Source organism: Pygoscelis adeliae, unplaced genomic scaffold (genome assembly GCF_000699105.1).
Source record: "Pygoscelis adeliae isolate BGI_AS28 unplaced genomic scaffold, ASM69910v1 Scaffold218, whole genome shotgun sequence".
NCBI classification, from domain to species: Eukaryota; Metazoa; Chordata; class Aves; order Sphenisciformes; family Spheniscidae; genus Pygoscelis; species Pygoscelis adeliae.
In genome coordinates, this window is record NW_008825433.1 from 1774410 (window position 1) to 1796293 (window position 21884).

The 21884-nt window shown below is 42.2% G+C and overlaps 1 protein-coding gene across 1 annotated transcript in view; it reads left to right on the top strand.

Annotated features, from left to right (window-relative positions):
- The window catches only part of LOC103922834 (opsin-5-like), a 32044-nt gene that overhangs the window by 2830 nt on the left and 7330 nt on the right, over positions 1 to 21884 (top strand). The window contains exon 2 of the mRNA XM_009331033.1: positions 7561 to 7766. Coding sequence (XP_009329308.1) covers positions 7561 to 7766 — 206 coding nt within the window. The remainder of the gene's footprint in view (positions 1 to 7560; positions 7767 to 21884) is intronic.

Sequence of the window (21884 nt, forward strand, 5' to 3'; positions counted from 1 at the left end):
ACACTATTTCTGATACAGGCCAGGATGCCATTGGCCTTCTTGGCCACCTGGGCACACTGCCAGCTCATGTTCAGCCAACTGTAGCGTTGTATGGGGTTGTTGTGGCCAAAGTGCAGGACCCGGCACTTGGCCTTGTTGAATCTCATACAGTTGGCCTCGGCCCATTGATCCAGCCTGTTCAGGTCCCTCTGCAGAGCCTTCCTACCTCAAGCAGATCAACACTCCCACCCAACTTGGTGTAATCTGCAAACTTACTGAGGGTGCACTCAATCCCCTCATCCAGATCATTGATAAAGATATCGAACAAGACTGGCCCCAAAACTGAGCCCTGGGGAACACCGCTCATGACCAGCCACCAACTGGATTGAACTCAGTTCACCACAACTCTCTGGGCCCGGCCATCCAGCCAGTTTTTTACCCAGCGAAGAGTACACCTGTCTAAGCCATGAGCCGCCAGGCAAGGTCTTGCCATCGCCATTCACATTAATATTTACACTTCCCCAGCTCTACTGATCCCTCCCAGTGTTGCCCCTGCATCACACTGGTAGTCCAAACTTCTTCCATCAATCGACCAACAGAGGTGTTTTCCTCTGCTGCTTCCTAATGGTGACCTCACATCTTCTAGCAAATACTTTTTAAAGTACCTAGGTGCCTGAGCATTTAGGTTGTATGTCTATTGGTTTTTGACTGCTCCAGATCCTTCTGCCAAGCTTACCAAGTGCTTGGCATGTCATAGCTGCTATTCTTGAAACTTACCTCCAGATTCAAAACTCAGGTGGCATTTCTTGCAGAGTATATATAACCAGTAATAGCACTACTCCAAGTTAAGTGTAGTGTGGATCTGGTTAAAATGTGATGGAGGTAGGTATACCTTTTTGCAATAAGAACTTTTGAAAAAAATCTGTTAGGAATACGTGAATCAGAAAAGTCCTCATGTCTTTTTCTCCTCAAAGGTCTACTGCTGCAATTCTGCAAGCACCAGCCATAACAATTTATAGTTATTAGTTTTACGTACGCCAATAACTCAGTCTATCTGGGGAGCAGTGACATGGCAGAACAAAAGTATTCTGTTATGCAGACGCCCTCTTGCCCTTCTGGCAGCAGAGGACAAAGGCCAGTCTGTGTGTTAACTTCCTGTTACCTGCATTTCTTCAGGGGTCTGGAAAGACAATCTGCATTTGCAGGAGTCTGTGGGTGCTTCCTTACACAAAGTCCCAAAGATGTTCTTTTTTCATACTTTTGGGTTTTTTGATGCCTTGGAAAACAGCTTCAGTGATTACACTTCTGTAACTGCTACGTGTTTTCTTCTCTTTTTAATCTAAGTATGCCAGTGCAGCTTTTTGCAAATTCCCATGTACGTTTCTGACACCAAAGGGATGTACGTGATTGGTGTTAGCACTTACCCAGAAGATGGGGTTCCACTGAATCTCTTCACCTTTACAGGATAAAGTCCAAAAAACCTATCTTTGGCTAAGTCTTCCCACAGTCACGCATCTTGACAGAGGACGTGAATATCCAGGAACCATCCTCTAACAGCTTTTGCTGAGATGAGGCCCCTTTGCATGTCCCCTTCTGGAAATTCTTACGTCACGGGTAGCACACATGTCATATGTGACAGACAGGACACTGATGTATGTGTCGTACATCATACACCAGGCTGTATCAGATCCAGACAGAGGGGTCCTCAGCATACCACATGGAAACCTGAGCTCAAAGCCCGTGCTGGAATAGGTATCGCACACAGCATCGAAGTGCATGAGCACATTTTGCAAATGCTGATGGATTTTGAGATCACTACACTGCTTCTTGGCATCCGAGTCACCATTCCATCATTCTCCTTGCTAATGCTTTGGCCAGGGGACCAGCAAAGTGAGGGGAAAATGCAATGCCAATCGCATAGCAGTGAGCCATCATGGCGTGCTTAGAGGGACTATCTGCAGGTGATAGCAGCCACTGTGTTACCCTTCATTAGGTCAGCTGCGTCAGCACCCCCTTTCTGAAGGCAGCGCTCTGTTTCCATCCTTCCCTTCCATGAGCTCAGAACTCTCTTTGACAGACAGGTGGGAGCTCATCCTGTTGCTAGCATTACATCTGACCCCTTTTTGCCTCTGCCCTAAGTGGTATAGTACTGTGGAAAGTCCTTGTATATTTTAAATTATTAGGTGCAATTTAAAAGTACTGTCCACAGCTGCTAGCTAAGTCAAACTTAGACCTGGGGGAAAGAAATGAAGCATTTTTTTCTTCGTAGTTATTAATTGGAATTCTTAAGTAAATTGTTCTTTTCTGCATTTATACACAGTTTGTTCTGTGCTCTTTTTCCCTAGTTTCACAGTTAACTGGGACTGTTAGAGTGAATGCTTGGTATAAAAGGAAATTTTAAGTCAGTAGGAGAGAATATCTATTAGAGAACAAATTCTGACTTTTTGTGAGTGCTTATATCAGAAGGATGTGCTGAGAGCATTGTCAATCCCATTGGAAAACTGGAGTAGACCACAAGACCCAAACATGCCTTTAAATGGCACACGTTTCCGAATGGTAATAGTAAACTGTTATTTGACAAGTGACAGAATGGGCGTTATTTTGGGACATTGTTTGACAGATAAATCTGAGAAGGTGGGAAAGGAAACAAGCCATTCACAAACCATTCATGCACAAAATGATCGCATTTATTGAACAAATAATCTCTCCACGCTTTGTCAAGTCTAAAACATGATGACTCTTCTCCTTCCTGCCAAAATTGGCAATATGCCCTGGGTAGGATATTGTGTATGTATAATTAGCAGTGAAAACTAAAAACAGAGCAGGGTCACTTCACAGTTGCAATAGTTAATGACAGCTTTGCAAATTCTCTAGAGTTTATCACTGTTTTAAATAAAGTTTTCTATGCTGAAAATCTTTTACAGCAAACCTTTTCTGATAGACATTTATGCTTGTGTATAGGTAGTTGAATCAGTAATTGACTTCATTCATGCCTGCTCTATATCTAGGTGCTCAATCTAATCTCTGTCCTACAGATAAGGTTATTTGCTGGGGGAAAAGCATAGCTTGTCTTGTGACACTGAGCCTTCACCTTTTTCTCTCATTTCTTGAATTCTTCCACTTAAGGCTCCCTGTATATTTTAAACTGCAGATGGGTGAGTTGTAACACTCATTTTTCTAATTCATTCTTGTCAGATTTTACAAGTAAAGGCCATGCAACAATGTCTAATAAGAACAAGTCTAAATACAAAACATAATAACCTATCTTAGCTGGGCACGGATGCAGTCATCTATTGGATGACCAGCTTGGAGCTATCAGTTCCCTTGTACCAAATTTAACTCTGCAAAAACATACATTGAATGTTAACAATGAAATTGCATGCAGCCTCAGGTGTTTATTGCTTGTTCAAAGACCATCTCAGGTACACGAGAGAAAAATGGGGTATGTCTGGATGCTCAGGCTTGAGTGATTTGGCAGAAATCTTTGTAAAATTGTCATGTTCTCTCTTAGCTACTCCCGGAGTTAAACAATCTCACTGTTCTCAGTTGCTTTCAGCAGAGAGATTTTCAATATCCTTAGTCACTCTTGCTGGCTACTTCTTCTGTGCTTTCTTTGCATGGGCTGGCGGACAGCATGCTGATACAGGACTTTGTCGATGGGATTTCAGTTCCTGACTACCACCAGCTTGCTTGGCAGCCTTCCTGTGCCTCCCCCAGAAATCATGGATAACAGCACCAGCCTCCTTTGTGGAGCACTTTTGACATCTGTGGATTAAAATGCTCTATTAGGAGATACTATTCCAGGGGAAGGATTACTACTGAATTATATAAGGGCAATACAACATTTTTAATGTTGCTGTCCATCCTATTCCTCCTACCTCCCAATGTTTGCAAATGTGGCACCGAGTACTTTTCTGTGGGTGTCTGAGGAGTGAAGGTGATTCCTTAGCTGTTCAATATTTAGCATTGATCAACACCCTAACCTATTCTACTCTGATACTGCCAGTCTCACAGCAGCTGCTCTCAATCCTGCCCTGCATTAACAAACTTCGGTAATTGTATGTTATCTGTGTGTTTTGCCACTTCAGAAGGGCCAGCATCTCTTATTGATGAGCGGCCCGTATCAGACAGCGTTACAGCTTATGGGGGAAATGTCGTGATTCATCTCTGAACCTTTATGTTGGGTGGAAGTGCTCAGTTTCTTCCTATCTGCTATTTTTTTCTCTCAGCCACATTTTGATCTCAGTTGGAACCTGTCCTTTCTCACCAGGATTACCTTAGGATGCTGGGGTTGGATTTTGGGTTCGGGGTTGGTTTTTTTTCGTATACTCTTCTGAGTGAGTATTGCTGGCAGCTTGCAAAAAATGAAACTAGTTCCCTCGGTTGTTTCTTTTCTATCCTCTGTTTTATTGAGATGCCATCTGGTGACACCAAGGCCTTATAGCACTTCGAAGTTCAGAGGTTTCTTTCTGGGCTCTTGATCTGCCTGTGATCTACCCTGAGGCACATACCGCCTGCAAAGCAGTTGAGGAGATCCCTGCCTTCGCTGAGAGTGTCAGAGCTATTGCTGTGCTTCCTCCGCGTTGCATTTTCAACCTTTTTCCCTGTTGTGCTGTCAGGGTTTGGGGGACGGGGGGAGGGAGGTTGTTTGGTTTGAGGTGTCCCTTCGGTTGGGGTTGGTAGGTTTTTTGTTTTGGGGTTGTTTGTTTTAAAAAAAAAAAATCAGTCAATATAGTCAGCAACCCCAGACCAGCACATCTGTCTGATGGTACAGAGATCCAGTGTCTCATCGTCACTGCTCTAGTTGATAGCACGTTTACGTGACCATTGTTTTTGTTACTCCACGTTTTACTGAGAATTGAGTTCCTCCACTTTTTTAATCACAGCATTAATATGGCCTACTACCCAGACAGATCAGATGTTTTAGGGACTGGATACGCCAGTGCAGGTTCTCCATGTGCTTTGGTTAAAAGGATTGTGCCTACCTGCAGAAGTCATATTCACTCTGTAACCTTATCTCCCTCAATGCTTCCCTCACCGCCCCCCCCCCCCCCCCCCCCCCACCCCCCGCAGTGTGTGAATGTAGTTCCAAAAAATAATCACAAATACTGTGTCTCTGTCACCTCCATCTAAAATGTGTATTGTTGTTTTACATGACATTTTTCTCAATTTCTTCCTTAAGATACTTTAACTGAAAACTCCCTTACCCTCCAGGCTGGGGGGAATTTGCTCTGTATAGTCCCAGGAAATGCACGTGTCTGACACTTTAAGGGTAGCCCTCCTATCCATTACACTGTGTTGACAAAATTTTGCTATTTACAGAGGAGGTGCCGTTTTATTTTGTCTGCCGTTTTAGCACTATGTCTTCATATTGACAGGGAAAATATTTCCATGCCTACTGCCTTGAAAACTATCTTACCTTACAGAAGGTAGAGCTGACCTACACAAACAACACAACTACCATGCTTGCATTGCAGACTATCCTGATGCATTCCCAAAGCTGTCCTCCTCCAGTGCCCTGCTGTGCCTATTTATAATACCTAGACTCAGACAAAAGTCAGAAACAATTCCTGACTTAAAGTGCATGCAGCCTTTGGAAACGAGACTCAATTAAGAAACATTGTCACCTAGTGGCCAGAATAAGATGTATTTATTATTGTTGATCTTATCCTTATAAGGAGATATATATAAAATATATGTATGTATCTCAGTGTATCATTGCACCAGTGACTATTTCTGGTTAATACCATATGCTGACGTGTCAGCTCTTCCCAGTTCAAAAGCTCTTTAGTAAACCATGTGCATTTGCTAAGCAAGCCAGAGCAGCAGCAGCTTGGCAATTTTGTAAAGAGAAGTTATTAAAAGGAAATTGCTCCACAGAAAAAGCTGTTTGTTGTAGTGCCGCGCAGAGACTGTCCCATCAACTACTTCCCCTCCCACTCTAGACTACCCAGAGCACCTCACCGGGCGGTAAGTACCCAACCTCTCTGTTTGGAGAACAAGCACTTTGGTCTTTGGCATTTCAGCTCGTGATACTCCCAGATGGCCTGGAGATTCGGAGGCGATTTCCTCCCCTCCCTTCCTAGCCGAGGCAGCCTGGCAGCGAAGTGCTGGGTTCCTGACATATGGGGTTGTTGATTCTTCCTGAAGGCAGGCAGCTGCCCTCTTGCTACAACATTAAACCTATCAGCCGCCTTTTCATCTTGTGAACTCCTTTGAATATCCAGAGATGCTGTGCAATGCCGTCATGTCACGTCACTCTTCAGTGCATATATTCACCTCTTGCTGTGTCAATATACAACACCCGTACTCTGGGATATCTACTCTTGTGCCTGGATAGAGGGCTATGGATCAACTCTTCTCTCCCTCACCTGGTAGTTAATGTTGTACCCTGGCATCAACTGTGGGGAACAAAACCACCAGCTGCTGGGTTCCTAAACCTGTCCTAAACTGCAGGCACTCAAAAGAGGTGGTGTTTTGCTCCACATTGCCAAGGTGAAGTGAGGCCACCTATGTCGGCAGTTTCTGAGCTGGTTTGGGGCGTGGAAACAGGAGCCAACAGGGATCCAGGTGCTGCTTGAACCTGCTGCTCAGCCCCACTCCAGCAGCCGCGCTGGAGCCATCCCCTTGACTGACTGAGCCCCATTTTCAACAGTGAGTCTGACTCTTATGAGTAAACGTTTTGTTAAAAGTCATTCATTTCTACATGTCTACATCATTCCAGAAAGTGGGATGCAAACTACCAAGGTCTTGCACTGATGGGTGGAGCAATAGCCATGCACATTTGGAAACTCTAGGTCTCTCCAACTGAATAAGTGGCTGACTTTCACCAGATTTACAGTCATCTCCCTTGCGTTTTCCTCATGTAACTAGGCATGTACAAGCCAGGCATCTCTGTTCCTAAAGAGTAAGAGAGGACGCAAATTTCTTTAAAAATAAATAAAAAAGACTTTAAAGCTTCTGAAAGGTCTGTTCTAAATGTTCTCTTCATATAGATTACCAGGTGTATTACTGAAAAATATTCCCATCTGGGACAGGCTTTGCTGCAAGGAGATCCTAGGCTGTTGTAAGAGAAGAAGCTTAATCGTATTAGCTGCACTTCTTGAGAGCGGACTGGTAAAGTGGATCTCTGGCTATGTGCATGAACTTTTGGTATCCATTATTGTATACGACGTACCTAAGCAGCTGCAGCTTTGGGTGGATTGTTTCTAGTCTCTGCTCCACTCTACCGATCTTTCCTCCTTTCTTTTTTTCCCAGGTATTATGTTTCATGAGTTTCATCTGTCCACTTAGGAAAAATACTTCTCTAGGCCCTTAAATGGTGGATCTTCGACAGCTGCAGCAGCAGCTCTTCGTGTTTGTTCTGTTTTATTGCCAGAGTTATTCACTTGTTCCTGCTTCTGAAATGTATCCAGCTACTTAAAAAGGCTTCATGCATAGGTTTTCCAATGAATAATCTGGTTTAATTTGTTTCTAATGGAACAAAAGGGTAATTTTAGAAGAGACGTTGCACATTTACACACTGAACTGCTTCTTGCTTTATTTGCTTTTTGATTTCATGGATTTAATTTTTTTTTCCAGGTTGGCTGTCCTGGTTTGGAAACAGCATTGTGATTTTTGTCCTGTATAAACAAAGACATCTTCTGCAGCCCACTGACTACCTCACATTTAACTTGGCAGTATCAGATGCTAGTATCTCTGTGTTTGGTTATTCACGGGGGATCATTGAAATCTTCAATGTCTTCAGAGATGATGGATTTATTATCACATCAATATGGACTTGCCAGGTAGGACCAGATTACACTTAATCAGACAAAAAAGGTGCAGCTATTTCTGTGTATATGCTGTATATAAATAACTAGACAGGCCCAAAAGAGTGAAAAGAAATACTGACTGACTTTCCAAAAGGACAGTGTTCTCTTTTGTTACACCCATAAATCTATTCATTTGATCAGTGTTTGACCAATTTTCAGTGATTTTTTTCTATCCACAGTAGTTTCTACTAGTTTGGATTTTTTACTTCATGTCATAGCTCCCACTCATCTTGGAAAGCTAAGGTGTAGGCTGTGCTTGTCTTCAGCTCCCCTGAAGTCAACCTGGTTGTTGGCCCTTTACCATTTGGCCTAAAGCGATGTAGACTCCTCCTTGACAAGGCGTGTAGAGCAAAGCCTCCACACAGCACTTGGGTATACCCATATATTTTAGCATACAACTTCTTGGACTAAATCAGTCGTAACTCTTCAACCTTAGCCCGAAATTCTTGGTTGGTTTGTTGCCTGTGGTAGGATGAGTGACTTAACTTTATGGCATGGTCATCCCTGAACTTGGAGGCAGCTTTTTGTTGGAGAACTTGGAAAATGTTATTATTGTCAGTCCTGAAACACACCTGTGTAGACAGAATATAAGTACATCCCATGGATAGATAGGCACAAGCCTGGCTCCCTGGTGCTTTCGGTAACATCTGTGAGAAAGGTTATGCTTGGTGTGTCTGTTTCATGAGGGAATCAAAAATCTGAAAATGACAGGATAGCCTACGGCAAGGTGTAAGAAAGATCATGATGAAGGAAAAGGGAGAGAGAAATAATCCGCTTTTCTTGGGGGTTTTTTTTGGTTGTTGGGGGGGGGTTATTTTTTTTTTAAAAGAGGAAGTTGAACTATTGTGCAACATATTATGCAACATGAACTTTTACAGCTCATGTCCCCTCCCTTTCAATACAAAGGTTCAGTTTACCCAGAGAGGAAGACTTCCTACAGAAGACTGATTAACCTAGGAACTGTAGCTTGATCTAAAAAATTATTATTTTCTTGTTTAAAATGTATTTGGAAGAAAAGGATTTATCAAAATGAAGCTAATTATTTCCTCAGCAAAATCCCCCTATTTCTCTAATGAGAACACCTACAGTTGCAATCTAAGGTCTGTTGAGGAGAAACTTCGAGGACACCTCTTTAATTTTTTTTAATGATGGAAACCTTTGAAGTCATCAAATAAACAAAGACATACCTGCAAACTGTAAAATTCACACCCACACTCAAAATTAAACAGATTCCCATTTTTTGCTGTTTCAAGGAAGGTTGGAGCTATGATTAAGAAAGGAAAGGTAAAACCTGGATCTCTGGGTTCAGTTCTAGCTTTGCTGCAGACTTCCTGTGTAAGACAGGGTAAGCCATTCAGTGTGAAATCCTGAACCAAGATCTGCGGCATAACTTAACATTTACAACCCAGCAGGTTGAAAGAGGTAATATTAAATGACCCTTCAGCGTCCCCAGTCCAAGCTCTTCCAGAGCCCCATCTATACTCTGGCTCCTTTTAAACAGCACACACAGGAATCGACACGGCATGGCACACTGTGTCCATACCTCTTGATTTGCATGGGAGTCTTCTGTCAGCAGCCTTGCAGCTTTCTTCCACGATGCCTCTGCCTGGGAGTCCCTCTTTGGCTGACTTTGAGCTATTTAGAGTCTCGTTACGATGATCTGGCTTTTTTTTTTCAGATGTAAAAAGACTGGGATGGAGGTGTGCTTGAACTTAATGTGATGGAGGTGTGCTTAATCTTGCTGTGCTTGAAATACCTTTACAAGGAGAGAAGTGGTCCGTAACGTTTTTGGGGTACCCAGATAGTTTGTTGCTCAGGGTGTGTTAAAGTAATCTTATTTGGATCTCCTGGTTTTAAACAGCATTCATTTGTAAAATATGGATATCAAGCAAAGTTTTAAGGTATTGGGATCCAAAGATTTTGTTCAGGACATTAATAATGCATTGGCTTTTCTAAACACTCTGATTTGCAAAATATTAAAGTTTCTGCTTTGGTAATCCTCTGTAGGCTCTAAAAATTAACATTTATAATTTTAAATAGGAACTGATACTGTATCAATGCTAACTAAAAATTCATGGTAACCTGAAAAAGTCAATTTGTACTCTGAATGAATAGTTTGAATTGGTTGTGACTTGTTGAGTGGTTGACCTGGTTCTGGCTTGTTGAAAGAAAATCATGTAGGATTCCTGTTTCCATCAAGATTTTGTTCTGGGTTGGGGGGGTCTCAAAAACATGTTTAAACCCTGACATCCATCTTCTTGATTATTAAGCTTGACAAAACAGAAGCCAGTGATGAAAAAGTAACTTATGGAAGTAGAGTGTCTGTTTTTAGGAAGAATATTATGCAGAAATAGCGGGACGCTTCTGTGCATAAAAAAGATGTGAATATTTCCGTGTGTGTGTGGACAGCCAGCACAAAGGTTATTCTAAAAATATTCAACGTTGAACAGCGGTAGGGTTTTGATCGCTTGTTCTTTGGTATTTATAAAACGTGATATACTCGTAGTCCGACCAGAATGGGTCTCACATCTGGAACACAAGGAGTGAGGAGCTTGGTGCCAGGAAGGTAAAGCCCATGCTTTCTGTCATGGCTCTCCGAAGTTGGTGTGTCTTGTTCCCCTCACCGTACTCAAGCTCCTCTGCAAGTAGCTGGGATGACAATTTGGGCTGTTGCGCACATGAACATGGCTCTTTCCTTAGCATGGCCCGTGCGTTTCCCCTGACTTGGTTTGTTTTGCTGAGTCCAGAGGACGGCCTTACTTGGCTTTCTGTCATTATCTGTTTCACTACACATTTGCTCCTATTTGATCAGTCAGCTTCTGCTGTCAGGTATGCTTAGGGAAACTTTATTTTCCCAAGCTAGCCTGTCATTTCTGTTTATGAAGAAATTTCATGAGCTCACCTCACTTAATCCACCTAACTATTTTCCCTTCCTCTGACTCGGGCCTCCTTCTGTACCCTCGGGTAATATTTTTCAAAATTAAGGTTCACCATTCTTGGCTGCCCCAGTTAGAGGGAGTGGGGAGAAGATGGACAGATACTACTTCTCTTTCAAAACAGCCTAGTCTGTGAAAACTCTCTGTAACAAAAGATGCATCTCCAGCTAAAAGGACCATCTCGCGGCATACCCGCTGAATGGGACAGATATGTGTGCTCCTGTTCTCCTCCTCTGTATGGAGGAAACACCACTATTCTTCCCTATGCCAAACATTATTTTTCTTTTGGAGGCCTCTCAGGAATGAGGTTGCATGGTAGGTCTGTATCCAAATGCTGCCCCTGCTGAATGCTGTGTACGGATATGGTTTTCCAAGGGTGACTTTTGGACTCTGCTTTCACTTCTTGTTTATCCCTTCCCTGCTCTAACGCTGTGTCTTAGTCCTGACCTGGACAGAGGGAGGACAGCCAGTCTCTGGCACATTCATTTTTCAGCCTCTGGTAATATTATTAGTAAGTAAACTAGTTCATATAGTAAAGTTCAGGTCAGGGAATGTAAGCCAGTGACCAAGAGCTATCTGTTCCCCCATTGACCATATTTCTAGTGAAAAGCTACCTCAGCATATATTTTTGTCCTTCCCGTATGTTCTTTATTCATATATTCTGCTGAATTAGAAGTTGCACTGAAACCTGTAAATAACATTGCATGCAAATGTTCTTACATGTAGGAAGTAGAGAAATATTAATTCTCTGCAGGTAAACACCACTGTTTCTTCTAAACCTTCTTAATCAACCAACAGTTTTTCTTGTATCTGTTAATCATGTGGTGAATACAAAAGATGCAGGCTTCAGGAAGCCTCTAAATACAGGAGAAGGATTATAACCCTTCCGATCCCCACAGATGCATTGCAGTCATGTCAGAAACCAAGGATGGGCTGTGGGGTGCCTTAGAATTTGAAATCCTTCATAATCCTGGTACTTCAGTTTAAACTTGTTTCCACTAATTCACTCTTCTTTTTTTCTTTTTTTTATTTGGTGAGAATACGGTTTGGTTTTTTTTATATTAATTTTATAAATACTGAAGAATTTTACTACAAGGGTCAAGAAAATTGGCTGTTCTTATCATGTGGTCCCTCTGTTGGTATAGGCTTCTTTAAAAAAACGTTACTTATTTCTGAGTGTTTCTTACATATAAGATGTATCTCGGCTGTGCGCAACAGAGCACAACGTAGTTATCTCCTGGTCATGCTGCTGTCACAGACATACCCACTGCCACCGACGCGCTGACTGACGCTATTATCACAGATGCACTCACCTCACTATCAGTCTAGGTATCCCCGGTCCATCTGGCCAGCCAGATGGTGCCAGAGCATCCCCAGCAGATCCGGCTCTGCACAGAAACAGCCTCAGGAGGAACCAAAAAAAATATGTTCATCTTTGAGGTATTAGTGAGCGTGACAGTAGCCTGCCTGACAGGATTCAGCCCACCCCACCTCTGTCGCTGCAGCCTGCCCTCACCATCCCACCAAGGGCCAGCCTGGAAGGGCCTGCCCTCACCCTCTTTTGCTGAAGCTGCTTTGTGTTGTGTGGAATAATAAAGCCACAGAGGGGAGCCGGAGAGAGGGATGACTGTCTCACCCCGCGGTTGGGTTTGCTACGTAGCAGTGAGGAAACCTGGTTTTGAATCCTGCGCTGCTTAATGCTTTGATGTTTTATACAGTATTTCTGTCTGGCACACCCTGGACAGAAACAGCTGGCAATGTAGTGAGCAGCAGTGAGCCCCACACTGCATGCTTGTGATGTTTTAGTCTGTTATCCCTAATTCATTTGTGCACAGTTTGCCCGACAGCACCAGGCCTGTGGCATATGTGCATCCTGAAAGGGCATGGTGTGGCCGGGGAAGTCCAAAATTTTCTAGAAATGCCAGGCTTAGCGTGCATGCATTGAGGAGGACATGACCCATGGAAATGTCTGGGATTTCTTGCACTCCAACAGACTTTTCCGAATTGTGGTGGTGTAGCTGATCAAGTTGCCAGCTGATATCCCAGACAAATGGAGATCTCTAAGAAAAGCTGGACGTGCAATAGCCCTGCTTTAACAATGCTGCTGTTGGACAAGGCGGGTTCCCCTCCTTCCAAAGGGTGTCTGACCACTCACGTAGGGAGTTTCTGTTTGTCTCTGGCCCTGGTATTTGTTTGCTCTGAGCACAGTGGAACATCCCCATATGATGAGTAGTCTTGGGGCTTATGTTCCTAGGCAGCAGATGTGGATCTGAGCACCTTTGGATGGAGAAAAGTGAATCCAGCTCTCCTGCACCCTCCATGGGGGAAAAGGGGGGATGGATCAGATGGATCAGCAATCCCTCTGCTTTTCACAGTGACACTGCTTAATTTTTGAAAGGTCTTGCACAGTTAAGGGAAGGATATGGCTGTGAATACCAAACAATTGTAATCTTTTGCGGCCTGGAGTAAGGCATTAAAAATCCAAAGGGAGGTGAGATATGCCCCTCACCTTGTTCTGTTGGCTACTTTAGGAGCCTTGTTTGCCCACTAGCTTTTGCCACGTCCAATCTAGGAGTCAAGATCGGAGCCACGACCACCATTGCTGCAGCCCTGCAAAGCTGAGCACAGTGGCCCTTACTCTCTCTTGTAGATTCAGCTTCCAGTCACTGTCTCTTGCTGACACTTAAAAAATCCAACATTTTTGGTGTTATTAAAAGTTTAGAGGTCTAGAATGACATTTCTGAGAAGTAATAATGTCCATCTTTCATAAAAATTAGAGGTGGGGATGTGAAACACCAAAAGGAAAATTGCAACAGTAGGAAATTCTGAGATCAATAAAGATGAAAACATATGGGCTCTTTTCAGAAGTTTTGAGGGGAGGACTTGTAATCTTGAATAAATTATTTTATATTTTATTGTTGGCATTTGCTTTCTCAGAATATGCATTTATCTCTTTTCCTATACACAGATTGTAAAATATTGCTAAGTCTTGTCTGAGGAGGAAACAGAAGTTTAATACCTTCTTTTAACAAAATGTTCTGTAAATTGTCTGATAAATCAAAAACCCTAAAGGCATTTATGTTCTTTTATAAATAGAGTAGATTTGAAGGACATCGATTTCTGTCCACTTAATATAACTGGTAAAACCAACCAATTGTTGACTTAGCTAGACTATTGACTCTGTTGACCCAGTTTGTGATTTTATGCATTTGTAAATGCCAAGACGGTGTTTACGTATTACCATATGTGGTACGGTATTCCCTCACATTCTGGGTGAGATGATTGACCAGTGGTAGCTCAGCAGTCAGCATGATCAGGTAATAAAAGCAATGGCAGATGGAAAGGACCGAAATGAAAGCTCGCAGTCTTCCTTTCTCCTTCCTTCCCAATACTTGGAAGATTACTGAGGTACCTGTGTGCATTCTTCATCAAACTTCTTCCAGCACAACCACCCATTCACGTTGCTCCATCATCCGTTCATTTTTTCCTTCACAAAATCATCCCACTTTCAGCTCACCCCATATGTAACAAGCACCCTTTGCATATATGTCTCACCCCCACCTCTGCCTCTCCTTCTCCCCAGCAGCTGTCCATGGGAGTACCCTGCTCATTGCAGAGCTCTCACTCGTAAAACCCAGACAAATCCACAAGCTGTTCCTCTTTACCCCTAGCAACATCCATCAAGGTGGATAAAGGTTTGCTCCCGCTCACCCTCCCTCCCAGCTGTCTATGGGAAGATGTAGTGATGGTTGCTGTCATTGTCCTTGCCCACATGTGAGAGCACTTGAATGTTCTTCCATGTTTTTTTCCCTCTCTCTCCCTGTGGGGAACTGTCTGTGCAGACACACCTCAAGTTCACTAGTGCTCGGTGCTCAGTGGAGCCGGAACGCATGCTGCAGGAGTACCTTCATCCTCAGCACAGCTTTCTGCAGTGTCTGACTTTGGCAGAGGTTTCCCATCCAAAGAATGAGCTAGCTCAACCTTGCTTGGTGTAAAAAAATCTTGCAATACCACTGTATATCCCAGTGTCCAAGCATGTAGCTCTAAGATTGAGGCTGGGACAGAAGAAAACAGATATTTTTTTTCTCAAATCATAATAGCACAGGAATGTGGTCTAATGTCTGCTTAGTTGAAAGGTGTTCAGCAATCTACCTAAATACGTTAAAAGAAATTAAACCAAATGTAAAAAGGGAGTGAAAAATAGTTATTGACTATCCTAGCACAGTACTGTGGTGTGATATTGCTGGGATTTTACTTATATATAGTTTATCATTCCTGACATTTCAGTAAGATGAAAATAATCTAAAGTCAACTCATGGAACTGGCACTAAGAGCATCAACAGATAAAACAGGTGTTAAAGGTGCTGAAGAAAAGCTCTGTAACATTAGCTCTGTATTCAGCTCACCTTAACATGCTGATTCACTGTGAAAGGTAGGATGTGGAGACTGATCTATAAAGCAAATTAAAAAAAAAAGTGCCCTTTACTTTGCCTGTGCTATGCTACACAAATCTTCCTCTCCCAGATATGTTTTTCTGAGCAATTTTAATATCTCAAATATTATGAACACTAGAATGTATCCTCATTCTTGTTTCCCTGAATAACTGAGATTTGGATACTGAAAAAAAAAAGTTGCAGAGAAATTAGTCTTCCCCATTTCTTTATTTCTGGTCCTCCTTGATATAATCTGAAGAGTGTGCATGTTGCAGTCAGATGTAGACATCCGTGAGCTAAATTTTAATGAGAAAAATACTTCATCTGCAGGGAAGGGGGGAAAAACTGTGCCTTTGCACAAACAGAATCATTAGCAACATAGAAGAACATTTCAGTGTAACTAATGCGACTGCAGGGAAGTTACGCCAGTTTTCATTAGCCATGAATTATCCCTCATTTTCCTGTAAATTACTATTTCTGCAGCCAATTGCAACAAATTAGGGAAGTTATGTATTGATACTTGAAAAATTGTGAATGCTCAAACTATCTGTTTCCTTGTTTAACAAGTCTGACGTAGCCCATCCCAGGCCACCCAAGCACTGCGTCAAACCACACACTGCTGCCTGGGAAGGGCATTCGCTGTCTGATAGCACTCCTACAGAACCAGGAATTTCCAAAGCCTAAATTCTGATTCCTGCACTAGCTTTTCCTCTCAGAGGGCTTTGAAACATCCTTTTCTTGTTTCCTTATGGGGAAAACAGTAGCCTTCCTCATTCTTCCAGGCTGATGTGTGTTTCTAAGACATTAAACGTTTTCTCTCAAAAAATGCTGTCAATCACTTACCTTCATCATGAGAATGATCTTGATCAAGATCTTGATCTTCTCACCACAGGGCTGAACAATTTGTGTTCTTCTGGCTCCTCCCTGTGTGCCACATCCTCTCACTGACTTTTAAGTAAAATTTCATATGAAACTTAAAATCACTCTGATAATATCCATGAGTATCTTAAATAGTCCTACCTCACATTTACTCATCTTCTACTTCATAAATATGTATTTCATTAAGTATGGAATACCATACTTAATAAGTTAGTGTATCGCTAGTGTGTAGGAAGCAATTCCTGTTTGCATCCTGACCCTGATCCTGTCCTGACTGAATCCAATGACGAGATGACCATTGTTTGCAATGGGCTGTATATGACACGACATCCAGTATTTCCACACCACTGTCCCTGCAGAAGGGATGATGTTGCACGTGGTGGCTTTCCAGATAGCTCTTTAAGGCTAAGAATAACCTGTATCTTTTGCACTTCTTTCCAGGCTCTCCCTGGGCTACTAGGACTCCTTGGCAATGCGTGTGACTCTCCTGTTAGGAGCTGTCAGGTCCAGCTTATCAGACACAGTTGTGATGTGAAGACCCTTACAGTCCATACCCATTTTAGGACTATAAGCATTTTCTTGGGATAGATGAGTTATCTTCTGTTTCTCTGGTTATATTGGTACAAGATCCAGAGGAGCCAAGAGTATTAACCTAAGAGGAGATCTTCTAGCAGCCATGCAGCTTTTTCAGGCTTGCAGGGATGTAGCATGTTCTTGTCTTGGCCACTTAATGGCTCAGCTGGTACCACCACTAACCTGCCCTGCCTTGTGCCTAGGAGCTTTATGAGCAGAAGAATAACTCTGCTGGTGGGCATTCAGCCAGCAATCAGAGATGACCATGTATTAGCCTGATGGTGGCTACATAAGCAGATTCCTTCTTGCTGGGAAACAGCACAGACGATTGTACTTTGGAGAACGTGGAGGGTCTGGGCTCTCCTGGCAGAGCCCATGAACAGTCTGTGGGACCTTTGCTTCCCTTGGGACACGTGTAAGCCTCCAGAAACATTTACCATGATATTCTGAAAAGACAAAGATAGCACTTCTTTACTTTGAAAATAAAAGCCTGACTTTAATCTGATGTTAATGGATCTCAGTTATTGGGGTAGGATCACCACAGGCCACAAAGCCAAGCCTTGCTTCCTGTGGAAATTTAAAGAGGAGACGGGTGATTCATGAGGCTGTTTTCTTCTTTTATCTGTCTGTGTATTTGTTTGTTTATATTAATTGTGCTGCTAGCAATAAACAAGTAGGCTCTGAATTAACATCACCAAAGTGGAGAGGAGTTTTGGCTCAAGCCCACCGAAAAGTTTTACGCAGTGTAGCACGGATGTTCCCAGAGGGCAATGCTAGACTTTCCCATCTAGTGATTCTTAATTTACCTGTACAGTAATTCACAGAAAGACAATGGCAATACAGCTTTTAACCTGAAGATGGGAATCTTTCCACTGTATCTGGATCATTGGGTGGCATGAGCTACATGCTTTGTTGCTTCCTCCCCGTTCATTCTTCATGGGTGGATGGGAGAGACATGAAACCTGCCATGGTCCCACGGCATCAACCCAGAGCTAGAAAGCAGGTGCTCCCAAGTATGTGGAGACGGGGTGGTGGGGTTGTTACATTCATAACCGTGCTCGTTGATAGGGGCATGCACTGCTACGAGTATAAATTGTGACCTGAGAGGGTCACAACTCTAATAGCTAAAAGTCAGCCCAAAGGAAGTATACATTGAATCTCGTTTATTAACCCCATATATAAACCTAAAATAACTACAAGCAATCAAGTAGGTTTATTCTGGATTCCCTAACATTACTAAAGCCAAAACCTGACCTGCATATATTAATAGCTGGCACTAAGTGTACATTTAACTGTAGTTAGTATAATTACATATCTGTACACATGATTGTGTAGCCTAAATACTCCATTCATATTTTTCGTATCTCTAAAATATATGCTATCAACAGAAAGGTTTAATCACTTGGTGAATGCAAAATACCGAGTGTCTGATGCTCTCACTTAATGGTTTAAAGTATCTAATCCTGTAGCATATCAGTTCTCATTGTTTATTAGTAAATTAAGTGATCTTTGTGTCAGAGACCTATAATGGTTTGGGTTAATGGGATCACCTTTAAGAAGAGCTACCCTCAAAGCCTGCTGAGACTTTTTAAAAGGCAGAATGCAACCATAGCAGAGCAATGTTGCATGAGCAAAAGACATTGTGGAAACTGTGGTAAATTATAAGTCTCTTTCACTTCCTGTACGGTAGTAAATCTTAAGGAAACAATTTGAGTGCTTTAGGAACACTACTATGCATTGGGGGTTTTAAGTAGTCTCCTGTGAAGACTGATTTTGATTATGAACCTTGGTAGTTCTTCCATTTGACAGAAGAGTTACTATAGTCCAGTTGACATATTATTGGTATATTGGAGGGATGGGAGAATTATGTTATCATCAGACTCGAGTGGAATATTTTCTCACTTACTGCAAACCTTAAGAACTTGTTAAATTTTAAAACATAATCTATTCAAAGGTACCTACATTTTTTTTTTCCAAATGCATTTCTTAAAGATTGATTTAGGTGCTTTTTTGTGTCTTGAGGTTGAAGGAGGTTTATTGCCATTGTCTATTTACATTATGATCTTGGAATAATCTGATCTGTATTCAAAAAAATATTCTGAGAGAGCTTATTGTGATGACTTTAAATATATGCAACGGACAAATAATCCCTGTTTAAAGTTTATCTTTTTCTTTACATATTCATTATCTCATATTTAATAGAAAAGAAAGACAGGACATTGTGGTTCTGAAGGGAAACAAATGGACTTCAGAAAATTGCAACAGATTCACCAGTTGGCCAGAGGAGGGAGCGATGCAGCCTTTCTGGCTGGTGAGATCAATGTTTTAGCCTAAACTGAAATGTAATAGCTATTTTGGAAACCGCTTTTGTGCCATTAAACCTTGATTAATCTAATAATAAGAACAATAGGTTATATTTTACTCTGCTTTAAATGAAGACAACCTTTATGAATTCAGTAGGGATGCATAAGTATTAAAGGCAGTAAAAGTGGGGCACACCCAAGCTCATAGCTAAAAATTTCATAGTGCACTAGGGATTCCTGACTCTCCCTCTGTTGAAGCAAAGCTTAAGAAATGAATTTGCATGCAGTAGGAGCTTTATGTATTGTGGGGTTGTGAATAGTACACCAAGAACATTAGTGAGATTGAAAATCAGGCACAAGTACAAAGCGGAAAAAACACAGCCTTTTCTTCAGTTGTGTCTTAGCTTCCAGGCAACATACATAAAGATAATGAGCAAGTTCTGTGAGAATCTATATAGCCAAGGGAGTAATATGGGTATAGCACTGAGAAAAAGCTTTTAAAACTGCTAATCTACTCGTGTTTCTTAATGGGTAGAAAGGAAAGCTGGTGGATCAAAATTACCATGCAATCAACTTCATGTTTATGTCAGAATTCATTATTGCCTATTAACACTGCTGCTCTTTGATCGTAATTAATAATAAGAAGGACAAAATTGCATTACACAAAAATGGAGGAAATATTATGACTGTGAAAGGAAGGAGCTGGCTGGGTGGTAGGACAAAAGAAAAGGAAAACCAGAACCGGGGAGGAGCGTCAGTCTTCCAAAGTAATTAAATGCTATCTACTATTCTAGTATTTCCTTGGCTGACATTCCATAAATCTTTAAAGCTGCAGAAAACTGAGAATATCATATATTTTTGTTACCTACATATATTAATATCTCTGCCTATAGAAATCGGGACTATGCTAAAGCAGTTTTTCTGTTGCTAACTACTTTGGGTTCCAAGCAGTTGCTTTGGTTGCTACCTGCAGTCAGTGTTGTCTGTTCAGGAGCAGAAAAAGGAGCAGAGATCTTTCTTCCATATCCAGTAGGTGCATGCTTGAAGTAGGTTGGCTACAGCTAGAGTAAGATCCCTCGTTTTCTTCTGAAGACGTATGTCTAAGTGACACCAATATAAAAGTATTGCAGAATCGATCGATTTGCTGGGAAATGGCGTGTGCATAGCTAGGCTCAAGAGCTAACTCGTTGCTAGTAGAAGTTTGGCAGGGACAATGCTGGTTTGAGGATCCTACTCCCAAAGCAGCCCTAACTCTGTTGGATGCTCTCTCACGTTTTAATGTTCCAGATGCCGTGGCCTCTGTATGGGCTGTTCTGCAGCTTGAGAGCCACCTCATTTACCTCCTTTATTCCTTTCATCCTGGCACTCTAGTCGTCCCCAGAGCTCCCTCTCCTCCTCGGCATTTCACCCTGTCACCTGTTCCTAAACTGCGGAGCCTGTGGCTAGCACGGGGGCAGTTAGCACAGCCGCCCCCGCAAGACTGCTGCCACTTTAGCCACTGACTAACCATAGGGCCCTGGTCAAATCTCTGACGATAGCCCCCACACTAGCAGAAGCAACAGTATTTTGATCTGCTGAAATGCTGTTATGAAATAGTACAAAAACGAGACATGGCGCTGACAATGGCTCGGTCCTATGAACGATCTTGATTTAGGTAAAACTGCATTTTTTTTAGCAAGTCACCACTCCAAAGAAAACATTTTGGCTTCTTCTTTCTTACGGTGACAGATTTTCATCTTAAATGGTAAAGGGCAAGAGTGTATTTTTAGACCCACTTTCCTCCCTTGTAAGTGCGCTCAAGGGCTGTTTGAACTGATCACTTAATATAATGGTCTCTCTTTGGTCTGACGTCAGGGAAGGTGGGTGGGAGAATAATGGTCACATCCAGAGGTGATAAAACATACACCGATGTAGTTCAGAAAAACTTAACCAGTTTCAGCATAGGAGGGTTATGATACACACTAAGCAGCTTGTCCTACTACTTTAGTATTCAATCTCATAGCTCTTTAGATTTAATTTCAAAGTGTTTATTAGCATCATTGCTGAAATACTGCTTCCTTTCTAATCTAATAGCTAATGCAATTGCTTAAGCTTATGCAGCCTGGTTTCTCAGTAGTCCTTGGCCACGCTGTTTTCCGCACCTATGAAGCATTGTTAGAGCAAATGGAGAAGTGGCAGCTATTTGCATCAATAAGGCTAATGAAATGCAGAAGACATTTACATATCCAGGTATTTCACCATTCTCCACAGCACACAGCAAGCCAAATTCATCCAAGTGCAGCTTCTAGCAAGTAGCTGAGACATCCAAGGAAGCCTGTTTTCTGGTGTAAACATGGTTGCATTTATACACCAAGCATGAGCTGATTGTAAGTGGAGCACAGGTGGATGTAGGCTGTTGTGGTAGCAAGTCTGGCACGCATTTAAAATGAGGTGGGTCTGTAAAACTTGGCATTAAGAAGTATATAGAGTCAATATAAGGGCGTTAGTAGCAAGAAAAACCAACAGTGAAAGAAATGATGAAGCAGCCCTTTCCTAACCCTTCACCCAGTTTAACTTATACAATCCGCCATGGTCTCAGCTTTAAGCCTGGATTAAAGCCCCAGATTCAGTGCTGTGATAAACTGAATTCCACGGGAGTTGTGCCCGTTCACACAAAGACAGAGTTTGTTCCCGTAGAATAATGATGTGCCTTTCCGCCGGTAATTTTACCACTTGAATGCCAAGTTACAGTCCAGAGACACTCGGTTAATATTCCTGCTTCACTCGGTGTAAAACTGGCACCTCCAAGAGCCCCTCTGCTCTGGCCGGTTTGTATATCATTGCAAGTTTTCAGAAAAAGGACTGCCTTCAGCATTTTGCCTGGATCACATCCCAGTCATATAGTGCTCCCTAGCAGATGGCTACACCCATCTCCACTACAGTCAGCAGCAACTTCCTTCCTATACCCATAAGTGAAGCTAGCAGAGT